This window comes from Dama dama, chromosome 22, assembly GCF_033118175.1.
Source record: "Dama dama isolate Ldn47 chromosome 22, ASM3311817v1, whole genome shotgun sequence".
Taxonomy (NCBI): domain Eukaryota; kingdom Metazoa; phylum Chordata; class Mammalia; order Artiodactyla; family Cervidae; genus Dama; species Dama dama.
This window is the reverse complement of record NC_083702.1, coordinates 41,375,057-41,400,635: the sequence shown is the minus strand read 5'-3', so window position 1 is coordinate 41,400,635 and position 25,579 is coordinate 41,375,057. Positions and strand designations below refer to the sequence as shown.

The 25,579-nt window shown below is 39.0% G+C and overlaps 1 protein-coding gene across 8 annotated transcripts in view; it reads right to left on the bottom strand.

The window, feature by feature from the left end:
• Positions 1 to 25,579, bottom strand: part of BICD1 (BICD cargo adaptor 1) — a 251,349-nt gene that overhangs the window by 47,503 nt on the left and 178,267 nt on the right. For 7 of the 8 annotated variants that reach the window (XM_061125244.1, XM_061125253.1, XM_061125245.1 and 4 more), the window contains exons 4-5: positions 11,882 to 12,307; positions 1,389 to 2,480 (exon numbers count right to left, since the gene is read on the bottom strand). In XM_061125244.1, coding sequence (XP_060981227.1) covers positions 1,389 to 2,480; positions 11,882 to 12,307 — 1,518 coding nt within the window. Of the gene's footprint in view, positions 1 to 1,388; positions 2,481 to 6,298; positions 6,396 to 11,881; positions 12,308 to 25,579 lie in introns of those variants that run through there. The other variant, XM_061125251.1, reaches the window with a different exon arrangement.

Sequence of the window (25,579 nt, the reverse complement as noted above, 5' to 3'; positions counted from 1 at the left end):
GACCATATGGGATCTGACACTAATGTAATGCAGACAGTACCACAAACCACTGTGAAAATTAAAATTCACCCAGAAATGCTTTGTCCTGCTCTTAATTCCTACAGCACTGTTTACACCACTCTAAAGTGCTTGATAATTGGTCCTATCTTGTAAACAGTTACAGGCATATATTGAAATTCTACTAGATTACTAGTCACTTATTTTTTCATCCCTATGTACTAACTGCCATGAAATATGCAATTAGTGAATGCTTATTGACAAAATTCTCTTAGTTGATCGACCATGCTTACCTATACATCTATGTCAGTTAAAACATTTCAACACTTGTATTATAGAACTCTGAGTTATACCAGCAGGTTTATAGTAACTGAAGACAAAGAGGGTAGAAAGCTGCACTGTAGATACCCATTTAAATGTAAAAGGAAAAGGACGTCTGAATCTGAAATTAACTTTCACTTTCCAACACTAGTATTGCTTACATTTGCAAGAAGGTATTGGATGCTTTGTTGCTTCTCTTTATTGATATTCTTTATTCACCATCCTTTTCAAAGGTGTCTGTCAAGTCTCACTTTCCAGAGAAACTAGACAGAGGTTAAAAATATCTTCCCACCTGTATTTCACAGCACTGTCACTCAGGTAAAGTTTGAGGGTAAAACACAAATACAGACATCAAAGAGATCTAGGAGTTGGTAGAATCATGTGCTAACATTCCTACTTATGCCCTAAGGACAAGATCTATGGTTAGGAAATTTTTTCTACTGTTTAAGCCGTGACTCAGGTGAATTAACATCCTAAGTGGACCTAAATTTCAGATAAGTGGTCACCGACAGAGTTAGTGCATAATTTATTTTCTCTCTTTCTCTGCCTCTCTCTCTGCTCCAACTGCCTACCAGGGTGCCTTGCCAGCCTATTCTGCATCCCTCCATCTCCCTTTTCTACATTCAGTGATTGCTGAGCTCCAGGTAAGTACCACCTGGACTGCCTTTCTACATATGCAATTGGATTTTCTCTGTTGCTGTTTTAAATTCCTCAGTTCTACCTTAGTAAGGCATAGCTACTCTCCTGTCTCATCCATTCACACACTTCAAGGAAACTGTTATGTTCAGATCTGGCTCTGGTCACAGTTCATTTTATTTCTCTGCGGACCAGGAATCTGAACTCTCATCCTGATGGTAGTAGTAGTAGTGTTAGTCACTTAGTCATGTCCGACTCTTTGTGACCCCATGGACTGTAGCCCTCCAGGCCCTTCTGTCCATGGAATTCTCCAGGCAAGAATACTGGAGTGGGTTGCCATTTCCTTCTCCCATCCTGATGGTAGTGGACACTAAAAACATTTAGGCATAAACTAAAGTGTTGGCTAGCGTAGCTCATCAGTAGAATGAGATCACCTGTTTGTTTGCTTTCAGCACCGCCCTCAATGTGGCGATCTGCTCCCGTTTGGTGCTCAGTAGGGACTTGAGCTTGAGGATTTCTTCCATTAGGCCTTCCTTGTCTTTATCGATCATGGGGGCCAGCTCCCGTGCTGCAGCTCTTTGACGAGACAGTTGCAAGGACCGGTCCACAGCTTTCTGCAGATGTTTGATTTGGTCCCGGATTATGGCATTAAGGTTGTAGATATTCATTGGCTCTTTGCGAATGTCACTTGTATCTAATACTGGAGATGATGGTGGGGCAGTAATAACAGGAGAGATGGTGGGGGTCTTAGTAGGACTTGTTTCTTTGCTGGCCTCTGTGTTTTCTTTTGAAACTGGTTCAGCTGAGGTCCTTGTTTCTACCGGGGATGACACACCCCGCCTGACCAACCGTGGAGACAAAAGTCCCCTGGGATCATCGGGGCCTTTCAGGCTGCCGCTACGGGTGACTCTACTTTGCCTGTAGTAGTCCAGCATAACCCTGTTAGGGGTTTCATTATTACACAGACATACATGATGGTAAAGCTGAGCAAGCTCCTCACTAAATGTCACCAATTCATCCTGGGCTGTATTAAGGGTGTTGTGATTTTCATTGGCTATGCTGGTCATCTTTTGCAACTCGTTCTCCATGTGCGCCATCTTCTCTCCACTCTCCTTGGTGGTCTTCTCAAGGCTTGTAACCTGCTCGTCATACATTTGGATCTTACTCTCATACTTGGCCTTCTCTTCAGTATAGTTTTCTATAGATTTATTATATTTCTCCTTTAAGGCCTTAATTTCAGCTTTCAAATCGATCACCTCAGTTACTGCCACCCTGTATTTGCATTCAAGGATCTCTAAGCCATTGATGTCCACCTCATAGTCATGGGCCTCCTCCCCGGCGTCCCGGCCCTTTTCCCCATCTAGCTCCTGGAGCTCCTTGCTGGTCTGTAGGCCCCTCATGGCGTTAACGTGCTCCGTGAGCCGGTGCACCCGTTCGTGCTGCTCCGTCAGTGCTCCCTTGGTGTGCTCCAGCTGTGTCTGTGACTCCTGGAGATTGGCCAGAAGAATGGCCTTTTCCCGTTCTACCTGCAAGGGTAAAAGAAAGTCTTTGAATGACTTCAAGGCAATGCCAGTGACAAACTTGACCCATTCACATTTGGACATATATACATTTTGAAAAATGCAGAAGAGATAATATTCCCATTACTACAAATTGAATTGGCGTGTGTTTTCTTATTTCAGTTCTGGTAGGTCAATCAATCAAAAGGTACATCATTCCAAAAGAATTATGCTCTGTATATTTACCTATCCAAATTCTTATGCCTTACACACAAGTAAATCTGGATAAGCTTCAGTTTAATAATCTATAAAATGAGCATAACAACCCTTGTCTCCTAGGGACATGTGGGTGATTCAGTAAGACAGTGAGCTTAAAGATCAAGGTATTATAATGCTGGGCTTCCCTGATGACTCAGTGGTAAAGAATCCACCTGCCAATGCAGGAGATACAGATTCTATTCCTGGGTCAGGAAGATCCCCTGGAGAAGGAAATGGCAATCCATTCCAGTATTCTTGTCTGGGAAATCCCATGGACAGATGAGCCTGGTGGGCCACAGTCCATGGTGTCACAAAGAATTGGACACCACTTGGTGACTAAAAAACCACAACAATAACATTAGATCTTGTTAACATTTGGGTAATTGTAGTCCAGTTCCCATACCTAAATGGTGCTACATGACAACACATTTAGTCTACAAATTTGTATTTGTATATGCAAAAATAACTCATCTCAGAGTTAGGATATATTTGAATACAAATCCTCTTAGCTGGGTTTCATTAGATACAACAGATTGTATTTGTATATAGCTGAAGATGAACTGATTTTGTCAGGCTACTAAGCAATAATTTCAAGTGAAAATCCATATGGTATTTGATGAAAAGTCAAGACATTTGAATTTTTCATGATAAAAGAGACAGAAAATCTCCTAACTAGTCTATGTTGGTATTGTACACAATCTCAATGAAATGGATTGTTTCAGGAGGGTTTTTTTTTCTTTCTTTCTCTTGAAAACTTAGTGAATTTTTCCTGAACGGTCTAAGTCATTATCTGATTAGTATACAAGAATGCAATATGAAAAGCTGATTTCAGAAAGCTCTTTAATAAGAAAAGCTTTTGGATAAACTAACAACTGGACCAAAACAAAATGTACTGAACATGTCTCAGGTTTGTTTTAGAGGCAGAAGTATTATGATGATTGAGATAATGCCTTTAGGAGAGTTTCCAACCCGGGACTTTGCTAATTTTCATTTAATGTAAATATTTTCTAAGTCTCAAGTATAAATCTATCAGTTTCTTCATAATAGCACCTCCAGAAAACATCTAACAGAACACTGTCTCTGTCATATATATATGCTCCACATACAGTACTAATTTCCACACTCAGTATATTTCTGGTGGAATCTTTTGAATAGGGAATGATATACAAATTTTATATACACATACACACACATATATATGTGTGTGTGTATATTTTTTCTGGACAATTAATGTTGCTCTGCCCTCCTCCAAAAAAAAGATAACTAAATTGTGGATAATTTTGTATAACTCTGGCATTACATTTTCACTCAGCTATTGAGGCTTGAAGTACTATTGAGGCTTGATGTACTAAATTGTATTTGAACTTCAGAGAGCAGAGTTTAAACTATTTAAAATACATTGTGTTTCGAATTATTAAATGCAAAGCACTTTAAAGTTTAAAATTAATATTCATTTTAACTGTATATTTTAATCTCCATTTGTGAAGAACTTATTCAAGAGAGACTTGCTGAGTTAATTATAGTCTTCTATGATTATATATAAATAAAATATAATCTACAGTGACTAAGAACATTTGCTTTATTTCTCTTTCTACAATCTCTATTGTAGAGAGATTCTATCTGAAACTGAAGATTTTATTTTGTGTAGTAGGGCTAATTGTTTTTCCAGAAAACCTGAATGAGTAATTTGTTGGCCACACGGCATGCAGGACCTTAGTTCCCTGACCAGGGACTGAACCTGTGTACCCTGCAGTGGAAGCACAGAGCCCTAACCACTGGACCACCAGGGAAGTACCATCCCATAGAAATTATTTTTAATTTCACTGAGTGTTTACTTTTAAATAAACACATTAACATGTATCAAGTACTGATAAATTCTTTTGTGAAGGAACAAAAGAACAGATAGCCGAATTTGCTCATTAATATTAGGACTTTCACAGGAAAAGAAATAAAAGCTGTTCTATGAGTTATTAATTTCCATAAAGTCTTTATCCTGGCCATCTGACTCTCAATTTGACACCTGAATGACTGGTGTGATTTTTGTAATGGGATACACAGTAAGGGCTTCCCAGGTGGTGTCAGTGGTAAAGAACCTGCCTGTCAATGCAGAAGACATAAGAGACTTGGGTTCGATCCCTGGATTGGGACGATCCCCTGGAGGAGGTCATAGCAACGCATTCCAGTATTCTTGCCTGGAGAATCCCATTCCTGAGAAGCCTGGCGGGCTACGGTCCATAGGGTTACAAAGAGTTGGACATGACTGAAGTGACTTAGCAGATAAATAGTATGAGTATGCAAAACAGAACTCAGAAATAAATAATTTATTCTTCTATGCATGAAGTGAAGCAACCCTGGCAAATCTGTGCCCTAAGAAACAAGAACATGAGAGCTATGAAAAAAGATCAGCCTAGAACCAAGAAACATGAGGACAGGGAATCTAGTAGTTGGGAAAGAAGGCAATATCTTTTGGACAGTGTGATAAGACGGAATCTCTTCCTATCTCTTTCTGTCTCTCTCTCTCACACACACATGTATGCAAGTTAGAAAGCTGGACAAAGACTCAAAAAAAAAAGGGCTAGGGGGAGGGACTGTTTCAAGTCATTCTAAGAGCCAATATTACTCTGATACCGAAACCAGACAAAGAAAAGAAAACCTCAGGCCAGTGTCTCTTATGAATACAGACACAAAAATCTTGAACAAAATACTTGCAAACTGAAGCCACCAACATATAAAAAAGGGCTAAAAAACATGACCAAGTGGGGTTCTTTTTGGTGTAATGAAATGACTGTGGTGATGACTGCACAACTGTGTGATTTACTAAAAAACATTGAATTATACTCTTTAAATGGATGGATTGTGTGAATAATCACCATAAAGCAGTTTTTTAAAAAAACTATATAGACTCATCCCTTGTTATTCGATCATGGATGCTTTTATTATGCTTACTGGTGGATGGTTTAAAAAAAAGTAAGACTTCTGAGAAATATGTTTGCCTAAAGCTTATTAAAGGTAATCTTTAACTGTAAAGTTTATAATAGTTTGACAACTGAAGCTGTCAACTTTGTCCTAGGAAACTGTATTTGTCACATTATGTTTTAAAAACCAGGAACTGCCCAATCTTGTCTTAATTAATTTCATCTCATAAATATTATGTGAGTCTTTGTTAAACACAGATATTTCATTGGTTTGACTCTCTTTCTGTGTAGCAACTCCACTTCTAAGGCTTTTGACTTTGAGCAAATGACATAACATATTTGTGCCTCAGTTTCCCTGTCTGTAAAATGGGGATAACACCACATTACCTCTTAGTTGTTATAAACACCCACCAATAAAGCAAACATACATAAATTGCTTTGAACTCTTTGGAGACATACATAAAATTTCCATCACTATAGGAAAAATTAAAATTGCCTTTAACAAACTGTATCTGAACACAATATGAATCATCATTTCTTTCACATCCATAAGGAAACAACAAATCTTATTAATTTCAGTTTTACAGAAATATTACTGTTTTCTCATATCACATGTGAAATTACATAGCTAGAATGATATTGAAGAAAACAATCCAGAGAGTTTCTCCTGTTTAGTCTGACTCTGTATGATATGAAGTTGAGTTGAGTTCAGTTCAGTTGCTCAGTCGTGTCCGACTCTTTGCGACCCCATGGACTGCAGCACGCCAGGCTGCATGAACAGAAGTTCACAGTGAACAGAGGTTATTTATCAAAGGTAGAAATTTCAGCACAAGCATAGAGACTCCTTTAATAGATTATATTATTTAGTGTTCCCAGGCAGGATCTACTTATTTTCATTCTAATAAAATGAGTTAAGCAACTTGTCACTGGGAATTATTATTATACTCTATTTGAAATAATTGAGTTTTGATGGTGATCCAGCTCTGGGAGTCACTATTTAAATCGTAGTCAGTATGGGTTTTTGTATTTATTATTACCGTTTCCCAGCAGATGGCAGTATGATACCTTGAAAAAAAAAAAAAAAGGTCCACTTCCTCAAGACAATACTGCCATCTCCATCTGCTGGGAAACGGTAATTATAAATATAAAGGGGATCTCCCCCCCCCCCCCCGCCACCCCCCGCCATTTCCAAGCAAGGTATCATAGAGACTAATGGTGGGGGCTAGTTTATTACCTTCCCCTTTGTAAACGCACCTCAGAGAAGTGAAGCAGTTCACCCAACATTTCTGATAGCCATGGCTGAAACATAGGTTTGTTTTATTTTTCTTTTCAGAAAGAAGTTAAGTAAATACTCTTAGATGGGAAAACAATATATATGCACAGATGGAATCTTATAAGTTAAGAAAAAGATGATAGGCTTTGACTCAGGCCTGCTGTTTTCAAAAGGTTTCTTTAACCCTAAGAAAATCTTAAAAGCTGCATATTCCCTGGTAGAGCGTGTTACATCCCTGTCTCTGCCCTTCTACAAATGAAATTAAATTTGTTTTTCACTTGTGAATCTGTCTTCACTTTAATTATTAGACCAGCCAAAGAACCTAGAAGGGTAGAGGGGAAAATTTTTTCCATCCCTACACTTTCTATAGTCAGAATATTTAATTTCAAAACACATCTGGCCCCAAGTGTTTCAGATGGCCACAGTGAAAGTGCATTTTATTGCCTCCTCTGTAGGTCCAAAACAGTGATACTGACACAGTATGTGTTATAAGGGGCTGAGAAATGGAATATTTCCTGCCATATCAGGAAACAAAAGATGTCACAGCCATCAGCAATTGCACCCACAACTGCAGATGAACTGGTGAGCCCTGAAGGAACTCAGGAAGGAAAGAATACCTGCTATCTAGCAGCCATCAGACTGCAGCCACTTCCAACAGTGAACCCTGAGAAAAGTCAGGATGTGAAAACAGAGGATACTGGCCCCAGACAGCTGAGGTGCATATCAAAGGAATGATTTCAGTGAGCCCAGACTCTTGCATCTTTCCTTACGTGGAAAAGTGCTAAATTCCTTGAGATATCTGGTTTTCCTTTAATCAACAATAATCTTTTGACATTCAGACCATTTGCCCTTTGTTCCAAAACTTCTGTATAACCTGGCTCCTCCCCTTGCCTCCTCAGAGCAGTTCTTTCAGGGTTACCTTTAATGATGCCTCCCAGGCTTGAAGTCCTAAAAATTGCCACTGTATAAAACATAACTCAACTTTTGAGGGGCTCACTTGGTAAAGAATCCACCTGTAATGAGGGAGACCTGGGTTTGATTCTTGGATTGGGAAGATCCCCTGGAGAAGGGAAAGGATACCCACTCCAGTATTCTGGCCTGGAGAATTTCATGGACTGTATAGTCCCTAGGGTCGCAGAGTCAGACATGACTGAGCGAATTTTACTTCCCGTCACTTCTCAACTTGTACATTATGAATATTTTTAAAGTCAACAGCATCTATGTGGTGTTTCTTATAATTACCATTTTATTTTCATGCACATCAGAGCCAACTGTAATAACTTCTAGGCAATGTCTACTGTAATGTTTATATAATTTACAGGAATTAAATACAAAGAGACACACAGCTAAGGAAAATCTCAGATTATAAAGAAATTATGCACGAGAGGATACGTTCCGCTATACTTGTGTTCAACAGTTCAAATGAGATAGGTTCTTACAAAAAATGTTGATTACAAGAAAAATAGGTGTTCACTTTACTTACAACAAAATTAGAAGTTACTGTTCCTAGTGTGAGACTGGAAGCTTCAAATTCATTCCTGTGTTAAGCCTGGTTTTTGTAACTAAATTAGAAGCATACTTTGGGAATAAAAGGCCTCTACAGCTTAACAAATTGTCACATCAATTAAGTGCTCATGAAAGTGCTCATGAAAGATTCAAAGGTACAAAGTTTTCTCATATATTAAAGAATAGTTTACCCAGTTAAGTTTTTCTCACTCTAAATTTTTGCTGAAAGAATATCATTTTGCAGACTGTCTCATACTTTGAGTTTTAACTGTCACCTTTCTGTATTCCTACCAGCGACCACATTACTCCCATGTGAGATTACAATCCTTGAGCTAATCACCCAATAATAACAGTTAATAATATTAATAATAGTTAAATAAATGGAGTGCCTAACAAATTAAAGACACTGTGGAGTTGAAACAGTGATAATAGTTCATAATTATTGAGCATTTATCATGTGTTTGGCCTTGTACTAAGCACTCTATGTATGTTAATTTGTAAGTTCATGACACTTTGAGGAAAGTAAAACGTGTCCCAATTTTATGGGAGAAAATGCTGTTCTTCTAAGAATGACTCTCAACTAGAGGATGACCCTTGGGACATCTGAAATGTGTGGGACTTTTTGGTCAGCACATCTATGAGGGGAGGTAACTAGCATTTAATGGGTTGGGAGCAGAGATGCTAAACCTCCTGTAAATCATCAGCCAGGCTCAGACAATGAGGAACTACCCCATCACAAATTCTGCAAGTTGGTTCCCATTGAGAACCACTCTCTTGCTGAGAACTTGTTTTCCATCATTCTTTTTATTAAACTACTCTTCTCTTTTGGACTTTTGTATTCCCCAGCTCAGATGATATCTAGTATTATATAAAACTGAGAACAGCTCTGAGCTTTCAACCAAATAGGTGATCTGGTTGAAAACTGTCAAGCTCTTTTATACACAAAACCCCTACTTCCTCATAAATTTTACACACTGTCACCAAAATAAAAAGAAGCAAAAGCTTCCACTCAGTAACTTTTCATCCTAAAGCAACAAACATGATAGTTTCAGAAAAATTTTACACTAATTCTATTCAGTTTGAAGGCGTACATTCTTATAAATACATATCACATAAAAAATTTTTTTACAAGGAAATGTTTTCTATTCACTTGCATATATTAGTGTAAACTAATAGAAAAATATTAACTACACAGAACTGGACTTTGCAGCCAACTAAATCTATAAGAAATTAATTTTCTTCCAGTGTCCATATTTTCTTATCTTGATTGAAATTGAACACTGAGAAAACAAATTCTCACTAATTATCTTTCAGCAGCTAAAAGCACTGGGCAGGTAAAGTTAAAAGTAAAAGGATATGTTAACTCCTGATATAGTATTAAAAATAAGTCTATTATATTAATTTCATTGGTTCTCTAGTCTCATTTATTTCTGCTAACTACATTTTCAGTAATCATTTCTGTAGATGCAGAAAATTATAAGCCCTGTTTGCTATAAAAATAAGTGATTGCCAGAGTCTTCAGGCCGCTAAATATCAGCTTTATGTGAAGAACCTTGGCAGGAAAACAGACTGAAGAATAACCTGATCATCCAAAAAGCAAGAGAGTTCCACAAAAACATCTATTTCTGCTTTATTGACTATGCCAAAGCCTTTGACTGTGTAGATCACAATAAACTGTGGAAAATTCTGAAAGAGATGGGAATACCAGACCACCTGACTTGCCTCTTGAGAAACCTGTATGCAGGTCAGGAAGCAACAGTTAGAACTGGACATGGAACAATAGACTGGTTCCAAATAGGAAAAGGAGTACGTCAAGGCTGTATATTTTCACCCTGCTTATTTAACTTACATGCAGAGTACAGCATGAGAAACGCTGGGCTGAATGAAGCACAAGCTGGAATCAAGATTGCCAGGAGAAATATCAATAACCTCAGATATGCAGATGATACTACACTTATGGCAGAAAGTGAAGAAGAACTAAAGAGCCTCTTGATGAAAGTAGAAGAGGAAAGTGAAAAAGTCGGCTTAAAGCTCAACATTCAGAAAACTAAGATCATGGCATCTGGTCCCATCACTTCATGGCAAATAGATGGGGAAACAGTGGCAGACTTTATTTTTTTGGGCTCCAAAATCACTGCAGATGGTGACTGCAGCCATGAAATTAAAAGATGCTTACTCCTTGGAAGGAAAGTTATGACCAACCTAGACAGCATATTAAAAAGCAGAGACATTACTTTGCCAACAAAGGTCCATCTAGTCAAGGCTATGGTTTTTCCAGTAGTCATGTATGGATGTGAGAGTTGGACTATAAAGAATGCTGAGTGCCAAAGAATTGATGCTTTTGAACTGTGGTGTTAGAGAAGACTCTTGAGAGTCTCTTGGACTGCAAGGAGATCCAACCAGTCCATCCTAAAAGAAATCAATTCCGAATATTCACTGGAAAGACTGATGCTGAAGCTAGCACTCCAATACTTTGGCCACCTGATGTGAAGAGCTGAGTCATTTGAAAAGACCCTGATGCTGGGAAATATCGAAGGCGGGAGGAGAAGGGGACGACAGAGGATGAGATGGTGGGATCGCATCACCGACTCAATGGACATGAGTTTGAGTAAACTCCGGGAGTTGGTGATGGACAGGGATGCCTGGCGTGCTGCGGTCTATGGGGTCACAAAGAGTCAGACATGACTGAGTGACTGAACTGAACTGAACTGAATCACCTGACAAGCTTGTTGAATTAGATTCCTGGCTCAATAGACCTGTGAAGAGCCCAACAATTGTCTCCTCAGAAGCCCTCACGTGATGGTGGCTGTTGGTGATGCTGTTCCTCAGACAGCATTTCCATTATCACAGGATTAAGGTATGGTCGGGAGGCAAGACTCTACACTATTAACAGAAAGCCATTTCATAGTGACATAAGCTTAAAGACTGGGACTGTCCCCAAGTCGTTTGATTTGAAGATGTTACAATTTTAAGGCTTAGCTCATATACAAGTAAGAATGCTTTGGTTTCAGATTTATACCTCTTCCGTATTTTTAATCATACAATATCCTAGCTAGTTTGTATAAAGAAAATCCTTCTTGCCTTTTAGAGCTTAAAATACTGTTGTGAAGTATAACCATTAATCTTGAATATATACATAGAGTTGCTTGTGATGGGAAACTTCATTTCCTACCATTTCTCCTGTATAAAGCTTTTGAATTTTTGTGTGTGAGAAATGCATCAAGATGCCATCATTCTCCCTTCACACTCAATTGCCATCTAATTTATCTAAGAGATAAATTTCATAAAACAATGTAAATGAGAGATTCTCTTAACACCACTTTTGTATCTTTCTAAAATATTGTACTTTCAAAGTGGCTAATTAAAGAATATTTTAAAAAGTAATCTGGAAGTGAAACATGACAATAAGAAATCCAACACCATGCTACACATAACTTACAGAAAAGTCACTAAACAAGCCTAAACAAAGTTCTTACCTGCATAAGTTGCTGCTTCAATTTCTGTATTTCTGAAATGTTCAGCTCACTGAACAAGTCAGAAACAGGGTGGAGAGACTCTCCTTTCCTTAAAGTGGGAGTCCGATAGTCTCCATTCAGTTTCACAAGGGGCCCGTGGATATGTCCGTTCATTTTGTCATCATTGTTGGGTTCACTCCCATCCTCAGCAAACTTGAGCCCATCCACTGAGATGCTGATATGGTTATCATTGAGGGTGATATATTGGGAGAGCTCCTTCCGCAGGCTGTTCTTTTGCTCCCTTTCATTTTTTAAGGTCTCAAGGGCTTCTTCCAGTTGGTGCTCAGCAATCTCTTTCAACCGGATGGCATCTTCCAGTTGGCTGTTCAGCAGCACCGTCTCCTCCTCAAATCGCTTAATCTCATGCTTTAAGCCTTCATATTCAACCTGAATCAGATAGGATAAAGAAGATTCATAAAACTAAAATTTGGGTCTTACAAAACTGCCATTAAACACTCTAGTGGACCTAACATTTAAAAAATTAAAAGTCTACAAAATAAATCTAAAAAGCATATGATATATACACATATAAGGTAACACAGAATGGTTTCTTTAGATTTCCATATATATAAATTCAGTTGCTAGCAGAAATGAAAAAGGTACTTCTCTTAGAATTTCTTTTATAGGTTCCAATGATCAAAAGGGGACACTATTTGCCTAATAAATCAATAACATGTTTTGTAGTAGTATATCAGAATACTCACAATCCAAGAAAAGACTTTTATCATCACTATTACTTTGTTTTAAATTATTAATAATAAGGACATTTTTATACTCAGGGCTAAGTTAAAAGATCACAGTATGAATATAATCTCGATAAAATATGTATGAGAGTAAGATGAGAAAGCAAGAAGTACTTCACATGTTTAAGGAAAGAATCTGGAATAACAGTGCCAATTACTCCAAAACAAAAGTGGAAGTGGATCAAGATAGTAGAGCAGGAGGACATGGATCTCACCTCCTCCCCAAAACACATCAAAAATACATCTGCATGTGGAACAATTCTCACAGAAAACCAACTGGAGACTGGCAGAAGATCTCTCACACAAGCAAAGCTGCAAGAAAGATCCCCCCATAACTAGGTGATTGTGTACCAGCCCTGGCAGCTCTGCTTCAGGATGCCAGCTGGACAGACTTGGCGTCAGGCTTCAGACTGTGTTCAAGTCTGCTGTACATGTCTTGTTTTAGGACCAGACTTGCAGGGTCACGCTTCCTAGGGCATGGTTTTCTCATTGTGATACAGGAAAATAAGGGGATAAGTCAAACCGAGGTAGGATGTCTGAAATCTGTGTTCCATTATGTCTGCTGATATTCCAATGTCAATGGAGCCGACGAATTTACTCTGCTACTTTTAAGGCACTGCAAGCTTATGGCAGTGGGAGAGAGTAAAGAATTGAGAACAATCTAAATCTACCACACACTTTTATAATCACATGATGAGACTTTTTAAAAAAACTTTTTATTGTGGGTAATGTAAAAATACTCAAGTAGTGAGAAGAGTTCAATGACTCCCAGGAAACCCACCACTCAGTTTCAACAATCATCAACTCCTGGCTATTTCTTTCATCTACATTTCCATTCACTCTCCTAGTTGGATTTATTAACTCCAAGATATCAAATACTTAAGGATCTATCTCTAAAAGATGACTTTTTTAAAAAAAGCATAGCCATAATTCCTTAAATAATTTCTTAAGAACAAGATATAATCTTAGTTATCAAAAATGATGTCAACAATAAGTTTGGGGGACGGAGGTTCAGGATGGGAAACACATGTACACCCGTGGCTGATTCATGGCAATGTATGGCAAGACCACTACAATATTGTAAAGTAATTAGCCTCCAATTAAAATGAATAAATTTATTTAAAAAAAACATGAAATGCTTAAAAAAATATTAGATGTAGAACTTCCTACAAAAAAAAGTTTGTATTGATATAGGAAATAAATAAAACTCAGTGAAAAAGGATAATATATTATTACAACCATGCAATACATGAGATCAAATGGAAATTTAAGAAAATGTTTTCTTTTTTTTTTTTAATGGTCATTTCAGGGAAGGGCAGAGAAAGAGAAACGTGAGAAGAATGATAGGGAGTGGCTGAAATAAATTTTTTATTTAAAAATTAAAAAAAAAATTTAAGGTGTGGCAGAGATAGATAGGTATCAAGAAAGCCAAGAGAAGAAAGAAAGCCAAAAGAAGAGAATGGGAAGTAGTGTCAAATGCAGCTGAAAGGTCGTGATGGATGGATCAAGTGTCTCCTGAATTTGACAAAATATTCTCTGGTCACGTTAGGGAGAGCAGTTTCAGTGAAATAGTGGGATGAAAATCAAATAGAACTGGGTAGTGAGTAGGAAGAAAGTGAAGACATTTTCCTGAAGTTTAGTTGAGAAGAGCAGGTGAACAAGTATGGTATATGAGGTGTTTGATTCAGGAAATTAAGGGAGAACTAACTGTATTTTGAAGATGAGAGATGTTCCTATGTGTGCTTAAATGTTGATAGAAAGAAGGCTGTAGATAGGGAGAGGCTGAAAATACAAAAGACAGGATAACTGAGTGAAGTATTCGTTATGCCCGATGTCCGAATCCCCAAGTGGGAAGAGAGACGGCTTCCAAGACAATGCAACTCGCAAAAAAGGGAAGTTTATTGCTGACTCGAGTCAGGGCTTACTGCCGCAACCAACGCAGTGGTGCAGGGTCAGAAAGCCGGAAATTTAAGAAAATGTTAACAGTTGATCTTTAATGGTGGGAATAAAGGTGATTTCTAAGAAAAAAAATACATATATATTGTTATCAATATAATATTCTTTAGAATTACAACCAAATAAGAGCCTGTTCAAACACCTCCTTGGTTTTGAAGGTCCACAAATGAAAGAGATATCCCACTCTGAACACAACTGCCTTCTTTGGGGCCTTTTCCATGGCTCTTGCCACAGGCCATCTTTTAATAAGTGTTTTTATCTCCACAACTACTAAGAGGAAATATTTTTTATGCACCTAGGTGTCCCTCAGAGTGCTTTAATATCCCTTCTTGCATCTCAATAAAATTCTGCCCTTGATAAATATTTGCTGAATAAACTATTGTGAATGAAAAAATAAAATAGAAAAAATATGACAATGTCAGTTATGATTTTAGATAGTAATACAAACTGTGTTTACCTTTAAATATATTTTAATATTTATACTACTTTAAACTTTTGTAAAGGATTTTAAAAACTTAAGGACAAGGCTTCCCTGGTGGTCTAGTGGTTGAGAATCTGCTTGCCAATGCAGGGGTCACAGGTTTGATCCCTGGTCTGTGAAGATTCCTGCAGGTCCCAGAGCATCTAAGCTCATGTGTCACAACTACTGAGCCCATGTGCTGCCATTACTGAAGCCACATGCCTAGAGCCAGTGCTCTGCAACAAGAGAAACCGTGGCAATGAGAAGCTTGGGAACTGCAACAAAGAGTAGTACCCCTTCGTCAGAACCAGAGAAAACCTGTGCACAGCAACGATGACCCAGCAGAAACAAAATAAATAAATAAATCTTAAAACAAATAAACAAACAAAAAACCACTAAAGGATAGAGATCATAGATAATGGTCATTTTCATATATTTGTATTTCTTCCCACGCCCCTACCCCTTCTTCACATAATCTCAATTCAGTGGCTTGTCTTGCAAACTTTAGGATAAGAGTCTTGACACAGATTTAATTAGGGTGTAGATTTGGCTGATGTAAGAGAGAACTAAATAAGAGTGACTTATTTGAGATAGAAATTTGTTTCTCTCATGTGTAATAGTATGGAGGTAAACAGTCAAGATTCAACATTCAAAAAACTAAGATCATGGCATCTGGTTCTATTACTTCATGGCAAATAAAAGGGGAAAAAATAGAAACAGTGACAGATTTTATTTTCTTGGGCTCCAAAATCACTGAGGACAGTGACCGAAGCCGTGAAATTAAAAAGACGCTGCTCCTTTGAAGAAAAGCTATGACAAACTTGGACAGTGTATTAAAAACAGAGACATTATATTGCTGACAGAGGTCCAACAAAAGTATAGTCAAAGCTATGGTTTCTCCAGTAGTCATGTACGGATGTGAGAGCTGGATTATAAAGAAGGCTGAGCACAGAAGAACTGATGTTTTTGAACTGTGGTGCTAGAGAAGACTCCTGAGAGTCCCTTGGACTGCAAAGAGATCAAACCAGTCAATCTTAAAGAAATCAACCTTGAATATTCATTGGAAGGACTGATGCTGAAGCTCCAATACTTTGGCCACCTGATGTGAAGAGCCGACTCACTGGAAAAGACTCTGATGCTAGGAAACATTGAGGCCAAGAGGAGAATGGGGCAACAGAGGATGAGATGGTTGGATGGCATCACCAACTCAATGAATATGAGTTTGAGGAAACTCTGGGAGATAGTGATGGACAGGGAAGCCTGGTGCACTACAGTCCATAGAGGTGCAAAGAGTCAGACACGACTTAGTGAGTGAACAGCATTGAACAGTCAAGGGTCAGTATAAAATCTTTGTTTAATGAGGTCATCCAAGAATCAGACTCCTCCCATCTTATTGCACTGCCTCCTACACTAGTCTACAAGATCTAAGGTTGCTTGACTTCTTGATCATGTTCCAAGCAGTGGGACAAAATAAGGGTACACCCTCCTGTCTCTTTAAAGACCTGTCTCAGAGTCTTGGCCATATCATTTCTCTTCACATCCCATTGGCTAGTACCAGTTGCAAAGAAGGTGAAGAATGTAGTCTTCACTCTCAGTAGGCTTGTGCCCAGTTAAAAATTGGGTAATATATTGGAAGAAGGAAACAATGGATATTGATGGATAGTCAGCACTCACCACCATTCACTTAGACAGTGGTGTCCCGTGGAAATTCACAGGTCCGTGATAGAATCATTTAAAAGAGTCAAATCATAAAATTTTCTTAGTATAACAGAGTCTGTTTCCTTGTATCATGGTTTCTTCCAGGCCTTATGTACTGTAAAGTCATCTTCCTCCTGACCTTTACCTTTTCTATCCCTGGACAAATTAGGACACTGGCTTGCCAGACTTTCCCAGTATTTCCAGCAATCTTTTGACTGGCCTCAGATTATGTGATAGCTTACATTTGCAGATATTAATTTAGTTGGCAATGCAGAAATTTTATCCTGTAATCCTTGGTAGACTGATGTCTTAGACCAGGCATTTTCAAATATTACTGTGTCCTCTGGACTAAATCTAGCTCACAGCCTATTTTTGTAAGCAAAGTTTTATTGGAATATAGTCACACTATTTTGTTTTTATATTGTCTATGGCTGCTTTTCACACCAGAACAGCAGAGTAGGGTAGTTGCAAGAAAGAATATATGGCTTGCAAAAACTAACATGTTTGCTACCTAATCCTTCTTAGAAAAATTTTGCTGACTCCTGGTCTACAGGAAGAAGGAAGAAAGACATTAATTAATGAAGTAAGACATTAATTTAGTTTGTAATGTAGATTTTTTTATTCTGTAATTTTTACATAATTGATAGCAGAATTTCCTTATGACTTGATCTCTTTCTATCTGGTCAGCTTCACTCACACTCACTCACATGTGGCTTGTCCTTCTATTTACCCAGCTGTTTCATGTTTCTCTGCCAGGCAAAGACAGTCTTTTGGAAAACTCTTATTCATTCTTCAAGACCCAAATCAAGACTCTGACACTAACTGAAGTCTTTGTTGACCCACTCAGGCAAACAAATCACTCTATTCTTGTACCGTTACAGCAAGGCTGCATCATAGGATTAGAATCACAGCAAAGTGGAAGCACCAGAAATAGAATGGGAAGGCACTTAAAAATTGGTAATTGACATTTTGAAGACAGCATCAAAGTAGTCACCATTATAAAAATCAATATTTTGCTGCATTTGCTTACAACAACTTCATAGTTTAGTAATTCTATTTTTAACTACTTGAGGGTTGGAGACAGCATTTAACACTGCAATCTTTTCAGAGTTTCAGAACTCTAAAGATCTTTTGTTTTCTTTTTGGGTTTTATTTGGGAACTGTGAAGATCTTAATTTCAACCTGTATGGCTAAACCTAACAGATAGCTTTACTCTTCAATTACATGAGACCCTAAGTAGATCAGTCCTGGGTGTTCTTTGGAAGGACTGATGTTGAAGCTGAAACTCCAATACTTTGGCCACCTCATGTGAAGAGTTGTCTCATTGGAAAAGACCCTGATGCTGGGAGGGGCTGGGGGCAGGAGGAGAAGGGGACGACAGGGGATGAGATGGCTGGATGGCATCACCGACTCGATGGACATGAGTTTGAGTAAACTCTGGGAGTTGGTGATGGACAGGGAGGCCTGGCGTGCTGCGATTCATGGGGTAGCAAAGAGTCGGACACGACTGAGCGACTGAACTGAACTGAACTGAACTAAGCTCTTTGAGCCAGTAACAGTGTTTTTTGTTCTCAAAAAAGTACATGACCTCTGTTCGACAAACCCACAGCAAACATTCTCAGTGGTGAAAAACTGAAAGCATTTCCTCTAAGATCAGGAATAAGACAAGGGTGCCCATCCTTGCAACTATTATACAACATAGCTTTGGAAGTCCTAGCCATGGCAATCAGAGAAGAAAAAGAAATGAAAAGAATCTAGATTGGAAAAGAAGACGTAAAACTCTGTTTGTAGATAACATGATACCATATGTAAGAAAACCTTAAAGATATCACTAGAAAATCATTCAGTTCAGTTCACTTTAGTTGCTCAGTCATGTCTGACTCTTTGTGACCCCATGGACTACAGCACGCCAGGCCTCCCTGTCCATCACCAACTCCCGGAATTTACTCAAATTCATGTCCATTGAGTCGGCGATGCCATTCAACCATCTCATCCTCTGTCGTCCCCTTCTCCTCCTGCCTTCAATCTTTCCCAGCATCAGGGTCTTTTCCAATGAGTCAGTTCTTTGCATGAGGTGGCCAAAGTATTGGAGTGTTAGCTTCAGCATCAGTCTTTTCAATGCATATTCAGGACTGATTTTCTTTAGGATGGACTGGTTGGATCTCTTTGTTGTCCAAGGGACTCTCAAGAGTCTTCTCCAGCACTACAGTTCAAAAGCATCAATTCTTCAGAGCTCAGCTTTCTTTATTGTCCAACTCTCATATCCATACACTACTACTGGAAAAACCATAGCTTTGACTAGATGGACCTTTGCTGGCAGAGTAATGTCTCTGTTTTTTAACATGCTGTCTAAGTTGGTCATAACTTTCCTTCCAAGTAGCAAGCATCTGTTAATTTCATGGCTGCAGTCACCATCTGTAGTGATTTTGGAGCCCCCCAAAATAAAGTCTGTCACTGTTTCCATTGTTTCCCCATCTGTTTGCCATGAATTGATGTGATCAGATGCCATGATCTTAGAGCTAATCAATGAATTTAGGAAAGCTGCAGGATACAAAATTAATACAGAAATTCTTTGAATTACTATGCACTAACAATGAAAAATCAGAAAGAGAAATGAAAGAAACTACACCATTCACCATTTCAACAAAAGAAGAAAATAAAATACCTAGGAATAAATCTACCTAATGAGCAAAAGACCTACATGCAGAAAACTATAAGACTATGATGAAAGAAATAAAGATGGCACAGATAGATATATCATGCTCTTGGATTGGAAGAATCAATATTGTGAAAATAACTATACTACCCAAAGCCTTCTACAGATTCAGTGCAATCCCTATCAAATTACTAATAGCATTCTTAGCAGAACTAGAATAAAAAAATTTACAGTTTGTTTGGAAACACACAAGACCCTGAATAGCCAAAGCAATCTTGAGAAAGAAAAATGCAGCTGGAGGAATCTACCTTCCTGACTTTAGTCTATACTATAAAGCTACCATCATCAAGACAGTATGGCACTAGCACAAAAACAAAATATAGATCAATGGAACAAGATTAAGAGCCCATAGATAAGCTGACACACTTATGGGCAGCTTATCATTGACAACAGAGGCAAGAATATACAATGGAGAAAAGACAGCCCCTCTTTAATAAGTGGTGCTGGAAAAACTGGACAGCAAAGTGTAAAAGAATGAAATTAGAACACTTTCTAACACTATGCACAAAAATAAACTCAAAATGAATTAAAGACCTAAATGTAAGGCCAGAAACTAAAAACTCTTAGAGAAAAAAGGCAAAACACTCTTTGACATAAATCACAGCAAGATCCTGTTTGACTCATCTCCAGATTAATGAAAATAAAAACAAAAATAAACAAATGGGGCCTAATTAAATGTAAAATCTTTTGCATAGCAAAGGAAACTATAAACAAGATGAAAAGACAACTCTCAGAATGGGAGAATATAATTGCAAAGGAAGCAACTGACAAAGGATTAATCTCCAAAATATATAAGCAATTCACGAAGTTCAACATCAGAAAAACAACCAACCCAAACAAACAAACAAACAAAAAGGGGCCAAAGTCCAAAAGCGAGGGTGGGAGCAGTCAGCACCAGGACCCCGCACTTGCTGGGTACCCTCCAAGATTCATGGTGAGGAGGATATTCTCCCTGTAAACCTCTCTTCTGAACTCGGATGCCCTGGGGGAGAAGTTTGTGCTTTTCAGTTCAGATGGTGGAGCAGAGGGAAGTGTGTTCATCTTCTCCCATGAGAACACCAAAATTGCAACTAGCTGCTGAACAACCATCAACAGGAGGATGTTGACACCCACCAAGGAGATACTCTACATTCAAGGACAAAGGAAAAGCTGCAATGAGACGGTAGAAGGGGTGCAATCATGTTAAAATCAAAACCCATACCTGCCAGAGACTCTTATAGGGTACAAACAAAACCTTGTGCACACCAGGATCCAAGGAAAAGGAACAGTGATCCCCACAAGAGACTAAGTCAGACCTGTTTGTGAATGTCTGAGGGTCTCCCGTGGAGGCGTGGGTCAGCAGTGGCCTGCTGCAGGAACAGAGGCACTGGTAGCAGCAGTCCTAGTAGGCATGGCATGTGGCCTAAGTCTTCTTGGAGGAGGTTGCCATTAGCCCTACCATAGAGCTTGCAGCCCTAACATAAAGCTTCTGGCTGGGCAACCCACAAACTGGAGAATAATTATATCAAAGAAGTTTCTTGCACTGTTGCAAAGATTCTAGGCCTCACATCAGACTTCCCAACCTGGGGATCTGGCAAAAGGACTGGTAATCCCCAGGGAATCTGACTTTGAAGGTCAGAGGGATTTGATTACAGAATTTCCACAGGACTATGGAAATGGAGATTCTTGGAGGGCACAAACAAAACCTTGTGTGCACCAGGACCCAAGGGAAAGGAGCAGTGATCCCACAAGGGACTGAGTCAGACCTGTCTGTGAGTGTTTGGGGGTCTTCTGTGGAGGTATAGGTCAACAGTGGCCTGCCGTGGGGTCAGGGGCAGTGGCAGCAGCAGTCCAGGGAGACACATCTTGGCATATCTTGGAGGAGGTCACCATTAGCCCTACCATAGAGTCTGCAGACTCCAGGACTGGGCTGCCTCGGGATAAACAACTAACAAGGAGGGAGCACAGTCCCACTCATCAACAGAAAATTGGATTAAAGATTTGCTGAGCATGGCCCGGCCCACCACAGCAAGACCCCAGTTTTCCCTATGGAACACAGCCAGTCCCTCCCATCAGGAAGCTTGCACAAGCCTCTTATCCTCATCCATCAGAGGGCAGACAGAAGAAGCAAGAACTACAGTCTCATGACCTACAGAAAGAAAACCACCATCACAGAAAACTAACCAAAATGATCACATGGATCACAGCCTTGTGTAACTCAATGAAGCTATGAGCCATGTAGTATAGAGCAGCCCAAGGGGGACAGGTCTGGTGGAGAGTCTGAGATGGGTCATGGTCTGACAAAATGTGGTCCACTGAAGAAGGGAATGGCAAACCACTTCAGTATTCTTGCCTTAAGAACCCCATGAACAGTATGAAAGGCAAAAAGATATGACACTGAAAGATAAACCCCCCTCAAGTCGGTAGGTGTCCAATATGCTACTAGGGAAGAGCAGAGAAATAACTCCAGAAAGAATGAAGAGGCTGAGCCAAAGTGGAAACAACACTGAGTTGTGGATGTGTCTGGTGGTGAAAGTAAAGCCAGTGCTGTAAGAACATAACTGCACAGGAACCTGGAATGTTAGGTCCATGAATCAAGGTAAACTGGATGTGGTCAAACAGGAGATGGCAAGAGTGAACATCGACATTATATGAATAAATCAGTGAACTAAAATGGAATGGAATGGATGAATTTAATTCAGATAACCATTATATCTACTACTGTGGGCAAGAATCCCTTAGAAGAAATGGAGTAGCCCTCACAGTCAACAAAAGAGTCTGAAATGCAGTAACTGGGTGTAGTCTCAACAATGACAGAATGATCTCGACTTACTTCCAAGGCAAACCATTCAACATCACAGTAATCCAAGCCTATGCCCCCACCACTAATGCCAAAGAAGCTGAAGTTAAAAGAGTCTACAAAGACCTACAAGACCTAGAACTAACACACACACAAACAAAAACAAAAATGTCCTTTTCATCAGGGAATTGGAATGCAAAAGTAGGAAGCCAAGAGATACCTGGACTAACAGGCAAGTTTGGTCTTGGAGTAAAAAATGTAGCAGGGCAAAGGCTAACAGATCTTTGCCAGGAGAACACACTGGTCACAGCAAACACCCTCTTCCAGCAACACAAGAGACAACTCTACACATGGACATCACCAGATGGTCAATATTGAAATCAGATGGATTATATACTTTGTAACTGAAGATGGAAAAGCTCTATACAGCTAGCAAAAACAAGACCTGGAGCTGACTATGGCTCAGTTCATTTGATCTCCTCATTGCAAACTACAGACTTAAATTGAAGAAAGTAGGGAAAACCACTAGGCCATTCAAGCATGACCTAAATCAAATCCCGTATGATTATACAGTGGAAGTGAGAAATAGACTCAAGGAATTAGATCTGATAGAGAGAGTGCCTGAAGAACTATGGACTGAGGTTAGTAACATTGTACAGGAGGCAGTCATCAAAACCATCCCCAAGAAAAAGAAATGCAACAAGGCAAGATGGTTGTCTGAGAAGGCCTTACAAATAGCTGAGAAAAGAAGAGAAATGAAAAGTAAGGGAGAAAGGGAAGGATATACCCAACTAAATGCAGAGTTCCAGAGAATAGCAAGGAGAGATAAGAAAGTCTCCTTAAATGAACAATGCAAAGAACTAGAGGAAAACAATAGAATGGGAAAGACTAGCAATCACTTAAAGAAAATTAGAGATTCAAGGGAACATTTCATTCAAAGATAGGCATAATAAAGGACAGAAACAGTAAGGACCTAACAGAAAGCAGATGAAATTAAGAAGAGGTGGCAAGAATACACAGAAGAATTGTACAAAAATGGTCTTAATGAACTGGATAACCATGATGGTGTGGTCACTCACCTAGGAGACGTCCTGGAGTGTGAAGTCAAGTGGGCATTAGGAAGCATTACTACAAATAAAGCTAGTGGAGGTGATGGAATTCCATGATCTATTTCAAATCCTAAAGGATAATGCTGTTAAAGGGCTGCACTCAATATGCCAGCACATTTGGAAAACTCAGCAATGGCCACAGTATTGGAAAAGGTCAGTTTTCATTCTAATCCCAAAGAAAGGCAATGCCAAACAATATTCAAACTAGATACAATTGTGCTTATTTCACATGCTAGCAAGGTAATGCTCAATATTCTTCTGGCAAGGCTTCAAAAGTATGTGAACCAAGAACTTCCAGATGTACAAGTTGGATTTAGAAAAGGTAGCAGAACCGGAGATCAAATTGCCAACATCCATTGGATGATATAAAAAGCAAGAGAATTAAAAAAAAAACACACTAATTCTGCTTCATTGACTAAGCCTTTGACTGTGTGGATCACCGCAAACTGTGGAAAATTCTTAAAGGGACAGGAATACCAGACCACCTTACCTGTCTCATGAGAAACCCATATGCAGGTCAAGAGGCAACAGCTAGAGCTGGACAGGGAACAGCGTACTGGTTCCAAATTGGGAAAGCAGTATGACAAGGCTGTATATTGTCACCCTGCTTATTTAACATTTATGCAGATTACATCATGTGAAATGCCAGCTGGATGAATCACAAGCTGGATACAAGATTGCCAGAAGCATTAACAACCTCAGATATGCAGATGATGCTACTTCAATTGCAGAAAGTGAAGAGGAATTACAGAGCCTCTTGATGAGGGTAAAAGGGAGAGTGAAAAAGCTGGCTTAATCTCTATATTAAAAAAACGAAGATCATGGCATCTGGTTCCATCACTTCATGGCAAATAGAAGTGGAAAAAGTGGAAGCAGTGGCAGATTTTATTTTCTTAGACTCCAAAATCACTGAGGATGGTGACTGTAGCCAAGAAATTTAAAGACGTTTGTTCTTCGGAATAAAACTTATGACAAACCCAGACAGCGTATTAAAAAGCGAAGACATCACTTTGCTGACACAGATCCATATAGTCAAAGCTATGGTGTTCCTAGTAGTCATGTATGGATGTGAGAGTTGGACCATAAAGAGAAGGCTGAAGTATTGATGATTTTGAATTGTGGTACTGGAGAAGACTCTTGATAGTCTGTTGCACTGCAAGGAGCTCAAACCAGTAAAGGAAATCAACCCTAACTATTCATAGAAAGGACTGATGCTAAAGCTGAAGTTCCAATACTCTGGCCACCTGATGGGAAGAGGAGACTCATTTGAAAAGACCCTGATGGTGGGAGAGATTGAAGGCAAAAGGAGAAGAGGGTGACAGAGGATGAGATAGTTAAATAGTATCACTGACTCTATGGACATGAATTAGAGCAAACTCTGGGGGATGGTGACGAACAGGAAGCCTCTTATGCTGCAGTTCATAGGGTTGCAAAGAGTTGGACACAACTTAGTGACTGAACAACAACAACCATATGGAATCTAGAAAAATGGTACTGATGAAACTATTTGCAGGGCAGGAATAGAGACACAGATGTAGAAAATGGACTTGTGGACACAGTGGGGGAAGAAGAGGGTGGGAGGGATTGAGAGCATAACACTGAACTATATATATTGCCATGTGTAAAAGAGATAGCCAGTGGGAAGTTGCTATATAACACAGGGAGCTCAGCCTTGCTCTGTGATGACCTAAGGGAGTGGGATGGGGGTAGAGCGAGAGGGAGGCTCAGGATGGAGGGGATGTATGTATACTTGTGGCTGACTCACATTGTTGTATGGCTGAATCCAACACAACATTGTAAAGCAATTATCCTCTAATTAAAGATAAATGAAAATAAATTTAAAAATATGGCTTCATAGAAAGCTACATCTGAAATATTGGTTAAATGAAATCAAACTGAATTGATTCCAGGGTCTCTTATGACATAATTACTTGATATAGAAATATATCCCTAGAGGAAATATTCTTCATAATGAAAATATAATTGAATTGTTAATTGAAAACCATAGTTTTCAGTGCTCAGACAATAAATATTGAGTGCCTTAGTTCAGTATGTGAGACATGAGGGACATGGAATTTATCATTTCTCTCTCCTACCATCACATCTCTAAAAATTGAATATGATTCCCTGTCCTATGTTAGTCCTTCCTCTATGTTAACCAATACTGGAACTAGGCATAAAAAACTAGCTACTTGAGC